A 12,762-nucleotide genomic window follows, 5' to 3' on the forward strand; every position below is an offset into this window, starting at 1 on the left:
ACCCTTTGACCCTTGGCTCTTTGACGCCTGACCTTTTGGTCCCCTGACCCTTTGACCCCTGGCTATTTGGCCCCTGACCCTTGGTCCCCTGACCCTTTGACCCTTGGCTCTTTGACGCCTGACCTTTTGGTCCCCTGACCCTTTGACCCCTGGCTATTTGCCCCCTGACCCTTTGACCCCTGACCCTTTGACCCCTGACCTTTTGGTCCCCTGTCCCTTTGACCCCTGACCTTTGGTCACCTGACCTTTGGTTCCCTGGCCCTTTGACCCCTGGCTCTTTGACCCCTGACCTTTGGCCCCTGACCCTTGGCCCCTGGCTCTGTGCCCAGTAGACCTGTTCAGTAGTCCACCAGCAGCATGAATCCAGACCAGTTGTACATTTCATGATTGTAGAGGATGACATGCAGACAACGAGGCAGCTGATGTGAAGTGGAACATATGACCAGGAAATGTAACACGTGATGATCAATACGTAGACCAATCAGATAGTTATTGATTAAACATGAAGGTGCTACACTAGCAGCAGACAGTGAACCCACCTCAGAGTCTCCAGACTACAATGTGGACTCTCCAGAAAACCACTCAGCAGCTTCACTCCTGAATCCTGCAGCCGGTTTCCTCTCAGATCCAGTTGTCTCAGACTGGAGGGGTTTGACTTCAGAGCTGATCCCAGAGAAGAACAGCCTTCATCTGAGATCTCACAGCGTGACAGACTGAAAACAAAACAACACAGAGTTTATCATATCAATACACTATGAATCAGTATTTACATCATCAACATGAATGTCTTTCATGTTGGTTTCATCTTCTTTTGTAAACAGACATACATTTAAAATCATGTCCCTGTAAACACATTCAAACCCTGATTCCAGTGAAAGAAGTTCTTCCAGCTCTAACAAACTCAAAGCAGGACTCAAAGCGTCCTGGTTCCCTGAAAGCAGGAGGGCCAAAGGATCTTCATGTTGGTGGACAAGACATCCAACACTTCCCAGCAGGATAGTGGCCACTTCTCCATTCACAGCATTATTTCCAGATGCATATAAGCAGACACACCAGTAGACATTGTTCTCCTCCAGTAACATGTTGGGAACACCACCATGAACTCAGTCAGACACTTAGACCACTACATCATCTGTGGTAAACCACCTGATCCTGACCTGAGGTGTTCAAGTGCACAGTGTGGACTCTCCAGTCCAGCAGACAGCAGCTTCAGTCCTGAATCCTGCAGGTTGTTGTTACTCAGGTCCAGGTCTTTCAGACTAGAGGACTGGGAGCTGAGGACTGAGGACAGAGCTCCACAGCTTCTCTCTGAGAGTTTACAGCCACTCAGCCTAAGGGAGGAACAGGGATTAATACAAACAACATATTCAAAGTAAAACATCAAACCCATTTAGTAATGATAATGTATCCGTACACAGCTTTGTTGGAGGCTTTGACCACCGGCAGCAGCCTCAGAAGAGCCTCCTCTGAAGCAGAGTATTTCTTCAGGTCAAACACCTCCAGATCTTTTCCTGATGACAGTAAGATGAAGACCAGAGCTGACCACTGAGCAGGAGACAGTTTATCTGTGGAGAGACGTCCTGATCTCAGGGACTGTTGGATCTCCTCCACCAGAGAACCATCGTTCAGTTCATTCAGACAGTGGAACAGATTGATGCTTTTCTCTGGAGAATCATTCTCACTGATCTTCTTCTTGATGTACTGGACTGTTTCCTGATTGGTCCGTGAGCTACTTCCTGTCTGTGGCAGCAGACCTCGTAAGAGAATCTGATTGCTCTGCAGGGAAAGACCCAGGAGAAAGCGGAGGAACAAGTCCAGGTGTCCATTTGGACTCTGTAAGGCCTTGTCCACAGCACTCTGGTAGAGATGTTTTAGTTTAGGTTCTGGTCTCAATACTTTAGACCAACCAAGGCCTTTAGGTCTTGGTTGTTTTTCTGCCATCAGGTTGACACCAGAGTTGATGAAGGTCAGATGGACATGAAGAGCTGCCAGAAACTCCTGAACACTCAGATGGACGAAGCAGAACACCTGATCCTGGTACAGTCCTCTCTCCTCTCTGAAGATCTGTGTGAACACTCCTGAGTACACTGAGGCTGCTCTGATATCGATGCCACACTCTGTCAGGTCGGATTCATAGAAGATCAGGTTCCCTTTCTGCAGCTGATCAAAAGCCAGTTTTCCCAGAGACTCGGTCATCTTCCTGCTCTCTGGACTCCAGTGTGAATCCGTCTCAGCTCCTCCATCATACTTGACCTTCTTCACTTTGGACTGAACCACCAGGAAGTGGATGTACATCTCAGTCAGGGTCTTGGGCAGCTCTCCTCCCTCTGTGGTCTTCAACACGTCCTCCAGAACTGTAGCAGTGATCCAGCAGAAGACTGGGATGTGGCACATGATGTGGAGGCTTCGGGAGGTCTTGATGTGGGAGATGATCCTGCTGGCCTGCTCCTCATCTCTGAACCTCTTCCCGAAGTAGTCCTCCTTCTGTGGGTCAGTGAACCCTCTGACCTCTGTCACCAAGCCAACACAGTCAGGAGGGATCTGATTGGCTGCTGCAGGTCGTGTGGTTATCCAGAGGCGAGCACAGGGAAGCATGTTCCCCCTGAAGAGGTTTGTGAGCAGCACATCCACTGAGGTGGACTCTGTGACATCAGTCAGGACCTCATTGTTGTGGAAGTCCAGAGGAAGTCGACACTCATCCAGACCGTCAAAGATGAACACAACCGGGAACTCTTCAAACCTGCAGATTGCTGCTTCTCTGGTTTCAGTGAAGAAATGATGAACGAGTTCCACCAAGCTGAACTTCTTCTCTTTCAGCACATTCAGCTCTCTGAACGTGAATGGAAACGTGAACTGGATGTCCTGGTTGGCTTTGTCTTCAGCCCAGTCCAGAGTGAACTTCTGTGTTAGGACTGTTTTCCCAACGCCAGCCACTCCCTTAGTCATCACTGTTCTGATTGGTTCCTCTCCTCCAGACGAGGCTTTGAAGAGGTCTTCTTGTCTGATGGGGGTTTCTGGTCTGTGTGGTTTCCTGGATGCTGTTTCAATCTGTCTGACCTCGTGCTCCTTATTGACCTCTGCAGTCCCTCCCTCTGTGATGTAGAGCTCTGTGTAGATCTGGTTCAGGAGGGTTGGGTTCCCTGCTTTAGAGATGCCCTCAAACACACACTGGAACTTCTTCTTCAGGTTAGACTTGAGTTCATGTTGGCACACTGCAGCACTGGTTTCTGGAATGACATAAATCATAGATGAAATTAGTGAGTGGTGGTCTTCTGTTTAATTGTAAAGTCTTTAAAATCCTCTTACTGCTCTGCAGACAGTCAGCCAGCTCCTCCTGCTTCATTCTTCTCAAGAGGTTTAGTGTGATCTTCAGAAATGCTTCCCTGCTGCTCCTCCTCTGCTCTTCATCCTCACCGTCCAACACCTCCTCATCTTCCTTCTGACCCGCAGAGCCTTCTGGGTAATCTGGACTGAGGACCTTTTGCATCTTCTTCAGCTCGCTCTTCATAAAGCTGACAATGTTCTTTTCAAGCAGCTGGAACCAAACAATAAAAGTATATTTACGTGTTTTACTTTCTAATCTCTGAACAGTGTGTTACTGTAGATTGTCAATGCAGATTTCTATTGTAAATCTATATCCAATAATACCAACAGACAACCAAACACAAGCACAATTCTCCATCTTCAATTGAAAGACCATAATGTCTTGAGTGTCTAAATGTTGACATCAGAGGTCAGAGGAGGTTTAATACATAAAGCTCGGGTAGGAACTTCGCTTTAGTCCATATTTCATCAAGTTAGGGCCGAGAATCCCGAAACAACCCAGAACCAAGTAGTATCGAAACTTCTCCAATCAAACGATACCTGAGATCCGTCCTTTTTGTGCTTGCAAGCTTTCCTTGATTTAATGTGACGTGTGATTGGCCCCCAAACAGCCGGGGGGGTTCCTTCCTGCACACTGTTAGCACCGTTAGCTACTAGTCGCTGAGATGTCTGAGCTAGCAGCTAACGGTGCTATAAGCATGAACAGAGCTATCCTCGACAGCATAGTGCTTACAGAGCATAGTTTTAACCTCGGGGTACTTGAAGATGGGCGTTACGCTTCCATGACGACGCAGTCAGGACGGCGTTGTCATTGGTCCTCCTGTATGAGCGCTGTGGCGTGATTAGCTAGTCAGTGCACACACAAAAGCTCCAAAAGTGAGTTAATCGGCACAGATATATAACTCAGCCATTTATATGATATTATGCCTGAAAGTTAGACATAGAGGGCGTGGCCTCTTTGATTGACAGGTGGACGTCTCCTCTGTTGCTTCACCTGCCCGTCTAAGCTCCATCAACTCTTTGACCATCTCTATGTTTCATACAGTCTCTGACTCACACACCTTAAATATGGGGTCCAGGTCTCTTGGGATCACTTGGGATCTCTGTTGCTGAACTCTTTGGAGAAAACAAAAGTACAAGTTGTATATTATGTTCTGTCTTAAGGAATCCTGAAATCAAAGGTAAAGGAGAGTCTGATCTCTGCTGATGGATCCTGATAGAAACACAGTAGCCTCATGAAGACTCACCTTAGTTCATCAGACTGATGTCCATCTTTGAATGTTACAGGGTTTCTCATAGACCGGTCACTCTTCAGGGACACACAGCTGGGTCCAGGTCCAGGTCCAGGAGAGTCTGGTCTGTTCAACACACACACAGAGCTTAGAGGGTGAATAATGATGCAGGAGTGATGTGACATGGAGAAGAGTCCTGGTCTGTTAGAGGTCCTGGTCTGTTAGTGGTCCTGGTCTGTTAGAGGTCCTGGTCTGTTAGAGATCCACGATTGTCTTTATTAATACACATGCATGCTTCTATAAATGTATATTATGTATATAAAAGCGTTCATCAGTGTGATTATATAATATCTTAACTCACTGAGTCTTTGGAGGGCGTTGTCTTTTAAAAGCAAGAGAGTTCATAGACCGGTCACTCTTCAGGGACACACAGCTGGGTCCAGGTCCAGGTCCCTATTTCTCATACGTGGTGCAACTAAGTCGATCAAATGACCTGTTAGCCAGCTTAATTTAACACGATGATTGAAATCAGGCTATCCAGCTTTCTCAAAGGCTGATCCGCGCTCAAACTATTTTATTAATTCGAACAAGACTTCAATAATAAGGATAGAACCACACTGTACTACAATGTACTACAATGTACAACACTGTACAACACTGTACTACACTGTACCACAATGTACCACACTGTACCACAATGTACCACACTGTACAACACTGTACAACAATTTACTACACTGTACTACACTGTACAACAATGTACAACACTGTACAACACTGTACTACACTGTACAACAATGTACCACAATGTACCACACTGTACAACACTGTACAACACTGTACAACAATGTACCACAATGTACCACACTGTACAACACTGTACAAAAATGTACAACACTGTAATACACTGTACAACATTGTACAACACTGTACAACACTGTACAACACGGTACTACACTGTACAACAATGTACTACACTGTACTACACTGTACCACAATGTACCACACTGTACCACAATGTACCACACTGTACAACACTGTACAACAATGTACTACACTGTACTACACTGTACAACAATGTACAACACTGTACAACACTGTACAACACTGTACAAAAATGTACAACACTGTGCTACACTGTACCAGAATGTACCACACTGTACCACAATGTACCACACTGTACAACACTGTACAACAATGTACTACACTGTACTACACTGTACAACAATGTACAACACTGTACAACACTGTACTACACTGTACAACAATGTACTACACTGTACTACACTGTACAACAATGTACAACAATGTACAACACTGTACAACACTGTACAACAATGTACCACAATGTACCACACTGTACAACACTGTACAAAAATGTACAACACTGTACTACACTGTACAACAATGTACAACACTGTACAACACTGTACTACACTGTACAACACTGTACAACAATGTACCACAATGTACCACACTGTACAACAATGTACCACAATGTACCACACTGTACAACACTGTACAACAATGTACAACACTGTACTACACTGTACAACACTGTACAACACTGTACAACAATGTACCACAATGTACCACACTGTACAACACTGTACAACAATGTACAACACTGTACCACAATGTACCACACTGTACAACAATGTACTACACTGTACTACACTGTACAACAATGTACAACACTGTACTACACTGTACAACACTGTACAACACTGTACAACAATGTACAACACTGTACCACACTGTACCACACTGTACTACACTGTACAACAATGTACAGCACTGTACAACAATGTACTACACTGTACAACAATGTACAACACTGTACAACACTGTACTACACTGTACAACAATGTACAACACTGTACAACACTGTACCACACTGTACAACAATGTACAACACTGTACCACACTGTAACACACTGTACTACACTGTACAACAATGTACAACACTGTACAACACTGTACCACACTGTACTACACTGTACAACAATGTACAACACTGTACTACACTGTACAACAATGTACAACACTGTACAACAATGTACTACACTGTACAACACTGTACCACACTGTACAACAATGTACCACACTGTACATCAATATAGAACAATGTACAACACTGTACTACAATGTACAACAATGTAGAACACTGTACCACACTGTACAACAATGTAGAACACTGTACAACAATGTAGAACAATGTACAACACTGTACAACACTGTACCACAATGTACCACACTGTACTACACTGTACAACAATGTACAACAATGTACTACACTGTACAACACTGTACCACACTGTACTACACTGTACAACAATGTACAACAATGTACTACACTGTACAACACTGTACAACACTGTACTACACTGTACATCAATGTACAACACTGTACAACACTGTACCACACGGTACTACACTGTACAACAATGTACAACACTGTACAACAATGTACTACACTGTACAACACTGTACAACACTGTACCACACTGTACAACAATGTACCACACTGTACATCAATGTAGAACAATGTAGAACACTGTATCACAATGTACAACAATGTAGAACACTGTACAACAATGTACAACACTGTACCACAATGTACCAGACTGTACAACAATGTACCACACTGTACTACACTGTACAACAATGTACTACACTGTACTACACTGTACAACAATGTACCACAATGTACCACACTGTACAACACTGTACAACACTGTACCACAATGTACCACACTGTACTACACTGTACAACAATGTACTACACTGTACAACAATGTACAACACTGTACCACAATGTACCACACTGTACAACAATGTACCACAAGGCTCTGCATACAGTCTGTGAGACAGTCAATGTGGTGTTCAATGTAGGCTCCAGAAGGTCTGTAATAATTGATTCCTTGAGGGCAGAATGGAAGGCGCTCGTACAGGAAGTCGTCATCACGTCATCAGAACTCTCTCCCTATGAAACATTAATATAACTAATATCACTCCTTCATCAATGAGGAAGGGAGCGGCCATTTTCTTCAGGGGGCGTGGCCAGATTATCCAGCTAGACTGAATAAGCCTGCGCTGGAGCAGGTTCACATTGTTGATGTGTTGCTATGGTGATTTAGCCAAACTTGCTTCGAGGAACCGAAAACCCTGACTTGTGTAATCTCATCTGGAAAATGATCCAGCTAACCACGTTAGCCAGGTAGAGAAATAGAGTCAGCTTTATGCTGATGGATCCTGATAGAAACACAGTAGCCTCATGAAGACTCACCTTAGTTCATCAGACTGATGTCCATCTTTGAATGTTACAGGGTTTCTCATAGACCGGTCACTCTTCAGGGACACACAGCTGGGTCCAGGTCCAGGTGAGTCTGGTCTGTTCAACACACACACAGAGCTTAGAGGGTGAATAATGACGCAGGAGTGATGTGACATGGAGAAGAGTCCTGGTCTGTTAGTGGTCCTGGTCTGTTAGTGGTCCTGGTCTGTTAAGAGGTCCTGGTCTGTTAGAGGTCCTGGTCTGTTAGTGGTCCTGGTCTGTTAGTGGTCCTGGTCTGTTAGAGGTCCTGGTCTGTTAGTGGTCCTGGTCTGTTAGAGGTCCAGTGGAGTGATTTTAAGACCACGATTGTCTTTATTAATACACATGCATGCTTCTATAAATGTATATTATGTATATAAAAGCGTTCATCAGTGTGATTATATAATATCTTAACTCACTGAGTCTTTGGAGGGCGTTGTCTTTTAAAAGCAAGAGAGTTCATAGACCGGTCACTCTTCAGGGACACACAGCTGGGTCCAGGTCCAGGTCCCTATTTCTCATACGTGGTGCAACTAAGTCGATCAAATGACCTGTTAGCCAGCTTAATTTAACACGATGATTGAAATCAGGCTATCCAGCTTTCTCAAAGGCTGATCCGCGCTCAAACTACTTTATTAATTCGAACAAGACTTCAATAATCAGGATAGAACCACACTGTACTACAATGTACTACAATGTACAACACTGTACTACACTGTACTACACTGTACCACAATGTACCACACTGTACCACAATGTACCACACAGTACAACACTGTACAACAATGTACTACACTGTACAACACTTTACCACAATGTACCACACTGTACTACACTGTACAACACTGTACTACACTGTACTACACTGTACAACAATGTACCACAATGTACCACACTGTACAACACTGTACAACACTGTACAACACTGTACCACACTGTACAACAATGTACCACACTGTACATCAATGTAGAACAATGTAGAACACTGTATCACAATGTACAACAATGTAGAACACTGTACAACAATGTACAACACTGTACCACAATGTACCAGACTGTACAACAATGTACCACACTGTACTACACTGTACAACAATGTACTACACTGTACTACACTGTACAACAATGTACCACAATGTACCACACTGTACAACACTGTACAACACTGTACAACACTGTACCACAATGTACAACACGGTACAACAATGTACTACACTGTACAACACTGTACAACACTGTACCACAATGTACCACACTGTACTACACTGTACAACAATGTACTACACTGTACAACAATGTACAACACTGTACCACAATGTACCACACTGTACAACAATGTACCACAAGGCTCTGCATACAGTCTGTGAGACAGTCAATGTGGTGTTCAATGTAGGCTCCAGAAGGTCTGTAATAATTGATTCCTTGAGGGCAGAATGGAAGGCGCTCGTACAGGAAGTCGTCATCACGTCATCAGAACTCTCTCCCTATGAAACATTAATATAACTAATATCACTCCTTCATCAATGAGGAAGGGAGCGGCCATTTTCTTCAGGGGGCGTGGCCAGATTATCCAGCTAGACTGAATAAGCCTGCGCTGGAGCAGGTTCACATTGTTGATGTGTTGCTATGGTGATTTAGCCAAACTTGCTTCGAGGAACCGAAAACCCTGACTTGTGTAATCTCATCTGGAAAATGATCCAGCTAACCACGTTAGCCAGGTAGAGAAATAGAGTCAGCTTTATGCTGATGGATCCTGATAGAAACACAGTAGCCTCATGAAGACTCACCTTAGTTCATCAGACTGATGTCCATCTTTGAATGTTACAGGGTTTCTCATAGACCGGTCACTCTTCAGGGACACACAGCTGGGTCCAGGTCCAGGTCCAGGAGAGTCTGGTCTGTTCAACACACACACAGAGCTTAGAGGGTGAATAATGACGCAGGAGTGATGTGACATGGAGAAGAGTCCTGGTCTGTTAGTGGTCCTGGTCTGTTAGAGGTCCTGGTCTGTTAGAGGTCCTGGTCTGTTAGTGGTCCTGGTCTGTTAAGAGCTCCTGGTCTGTTAGAGGTCTGGTCTGTTAGTGGTCCTGGTCTCACCTCTGATCTTTGAGGCTGTCATGTTCCAGAGTGGTTTTAGAAGGAGGGACTCCCTCCTCTCTGTCCTCCCACTGATTCATGTCCACACCTTCACCTTCACCTTCACCTTCACCTTCACACAAACACAAACACAAACACAGACACAAACACAAACACAAACACAGACACAAACACAAACACAAACACAAACACAAACACAAACACAAACACAAACACAGACACAAACACAAACACAAACACAAACACAAACACAAACACAGACACAGACACAAACACAAACACAAACACAAACACAGACACAAACACAAACACAAACACAAACACAAACACAAACACAAACACAAACACAAACACAAACACAAACACAAACACAAACACAGACACAAACACAGACACAAACACAAACACAAACACAAACACAAACACAAACACAAACACAAACACAGACACAAACACAGACACAAACACAAACACAAACACAAACAGACACAAACACAAACAGACACAAACACAAACAGACACAAACACAAACAGACACAAACACAAACACAAACACCTGTTGTCATCACTACAACACTCACGTCACATGACACAAACACTGGAACGCTGTCAAACCGGTTCGGACGCATATTTCATTAAGGAGTCAAACTCCAGTTGGTTCAAGGTTTCAGCTCTTATTTTATTATAAGACGTGCACATCTTTATCAATCACTGTCCTTTAAGTCAAATATTAATGATGGACTATTATTCCAGCTGAAAGCAAAAGAAATGATCAGCCAATCAGCATCAGGATCCTTTTCTACCGTCCAGTTAAAGAGAGAAAGAACACAAAGTGATCAAAGTGATCAAACATGTCCAGATTCCTCCGGTCGGATTCTCACCTGCTGAACTGAGCTCAGGTCAGTTTACAGACACGTTCACCTTCATGTGTGGAGGAACCTCTGGAGAGAAGAAGCTGCTCATGTCTTCCTGTCAGTCCTGTTGTGAGTGTGCATTTGATCTGAGGACGCCGTCACGCCCCCATCTCTTCAGAGTCCAAGTCCAGAATCAAACTGTGTGACGTCAGAACCAGTCCAACAGGTGTAGATAGTCACAAGTGAATGATAATGGATGTGTTTTAACTTGTTCAGCACACACAGACTTCCCTTCTGTACTCAAACATTCACAAGCTGCTGTTTTATCCGTGATGGTCCACCAGCTCGAGCCTCTGGTCCTCATTGCAGGGACGCTCTGCTCTGGTCTGGGCATGAAGAAGAATCAGCCCTTCAAACACTCTATGCTTTATAGGAAGTAAATCAAGTTCCTCTTATTATAGCAAAGAGTGTATCCGTTGAGTTAAAAATGTGTGTGTGTGTTAACTGTGACAAAGAGTGATGTCACTGAGCAACTGGGAGAATCGGCCTTCCAGCTGAAACCCTTAACTTTGCTAAATACTCTTTGCTTTAAAACAAAGTAATCAGGTTCCTCTTATTGCAACGAGGAAAAGAGACGACTCGAGACATCGGGAGGGATTACGACGTGGGACAGTGTCCGGTAACAACACTGTCCAAGACAATAGAACATCGTCCGGGACAAACATCGGAGAACTTCATCTCTGCTCACGGATCAGAGGACCCTGCCGGAGAGTCTCATCCCCTCCTGCCCACAAAGGATTAAGGAGGACACTGTCTTCTGTGACTGTGTACGGAGTCAAGAGGATCTCAGACCGAGGCAGGTGTTTGAACCGGGGCCGGCGAAAACATCTCCTTCAAAGGAATAATTTCACAAAAATGTCTATCGTACCACAACATTATTTAACAGAGTGGAAATCTCTAACAGCCTAAAAGCTGATAACTATATTATAAAAAGCTAAGCTAACACCATCTATATCCAGGACCTTCATCTACCCCTTGTACTAGAGAACCGTTGTCTCCAGGTATTTGTAACCCTCTCATTCTACTGGGTACTCCTCTGAGACCATAGTATGGCACAATCAAAGACAGTATAACATCACCCTCTCACCAAAGTCTCACGCCTTCTAATGTCACGGGAGAACAGGGTTAGGACCCAAGAGCAGACCACAGGAGATAGGATAGGGATAAGGAACTTTATTCCGTAAGGATGTTTTAGCAATTCCGACGTGAGTCCTGAGGATCGACGTCGGAGGTAGGCACAGCTAATCACGGTGTGAGTCCCGAGGCACAACACCGGAGGCAGGCAGAAGAGAGCAGGTACTCTGCGAACAAGGAGAGAGAGAGTTACCGAGCGTAACGAGCCAGTGGACAATCTCATGGAGCGGCAGTGGGAACTACCGGGGCAGAAGACGTAACAGACTGACAACCCAGGCCTGCACGACCAGGGTTGATATGGAGCCGGTGATGATCAAAACGGGAACAGCTGTGCACCACTCGGGGGAGTGGCCACGCCCTGCCCATCTTCTCCGGATGTAGCCGACGAAAATCCTGGATTAGAGTGGGGTCCACGATTCTCCAACGGGGCACCCATGAGCGTTCCTCTGGACCGTATCCCTCCCAGTCTACAAGGAATTGGAAGCCCCGCCCCCGCTGCCGAGCATCCACAAGTCTCCTGACCGTGTGAACCAGGCCCCCGTCGATGAGTCGGGCGGGCAGAGGGGGTATGGCCGGAGGGCACAGAGTACTGGTGGACACCGGCTTGATCAAAGAGACATGGAATGTCGGATGGACCTTCAAAGATGAGGGGAGTTTCAGTCGAACCGCAGATGGATTAATCATGGCCTGGATCTCAAATGGGCCGATGAACCGGGGGGACAGCTTCCGGGATTCGGTCTTTAGC

General features: G+C 45.0%; 1 protein-coding gene across 1 annotated transcript in view; it reads right to left on the reverse strand.

Moving 5' to 3' along the window:
- The window catches only part of LOC117727121 (NLR family CARD domain-containing protein 3-like), a gene marked incomplete at its 3' end in the record, with an annotated part of 16,819 nt that extends 8,884 nt beyond the window's left edge, over window positions 1-7,935 (reverse strand). Inside the window, exons 1-7 of the mRNA XM_034527197.1 lie at window positions 7,846-7,935; window positions 4,572-4,682; window positions 4,386-4,440; window positions 3,307-3,535; window positions 1,415-3,227; window positions 1,158-1,331; window positions 540-713 (exon numbers count right to left, since the gene is read on the reverse strand). Of these exons, the coding sequence (XP_034383088.1) occupies window positions 540-713; window positions 1,158-1,331; window positions 1,415-3,227; window positions 3,307-3,535; window positions 4,386-4,440; window positions 4,572-4,682; window positions 7,846-7,895 (2,606 nt within the window). The remainder of the gene's footprint in view (window positions 1-539; window positions 714-1,157; window positions 1,332-1,414; window positions 3,228-3,306; window positions 3,536-4,385; window positions 4,441-4,571; window positions 4,683-7,845) is intronic.
- Window positions 7,936-12,762: the final 4,827 nt, after the last annotated feature.

The sequence above is a fragment of the Cyclopterus lumpus genome, chromosome 24 (genome assembly GCF_009769545.1).
Source record: "Cyclopterus lumpus isolate fCycLum1 chromosome 24, fCycLum1.pri, whole genome shotgun sequence".
Taxonomy (NCBI): Eukaryota; Metazoa; Chordata; class Actinopteri; order Perciformes; family Cyclopteridae; genus Cyclopterus; species Cyclopterus lumpus.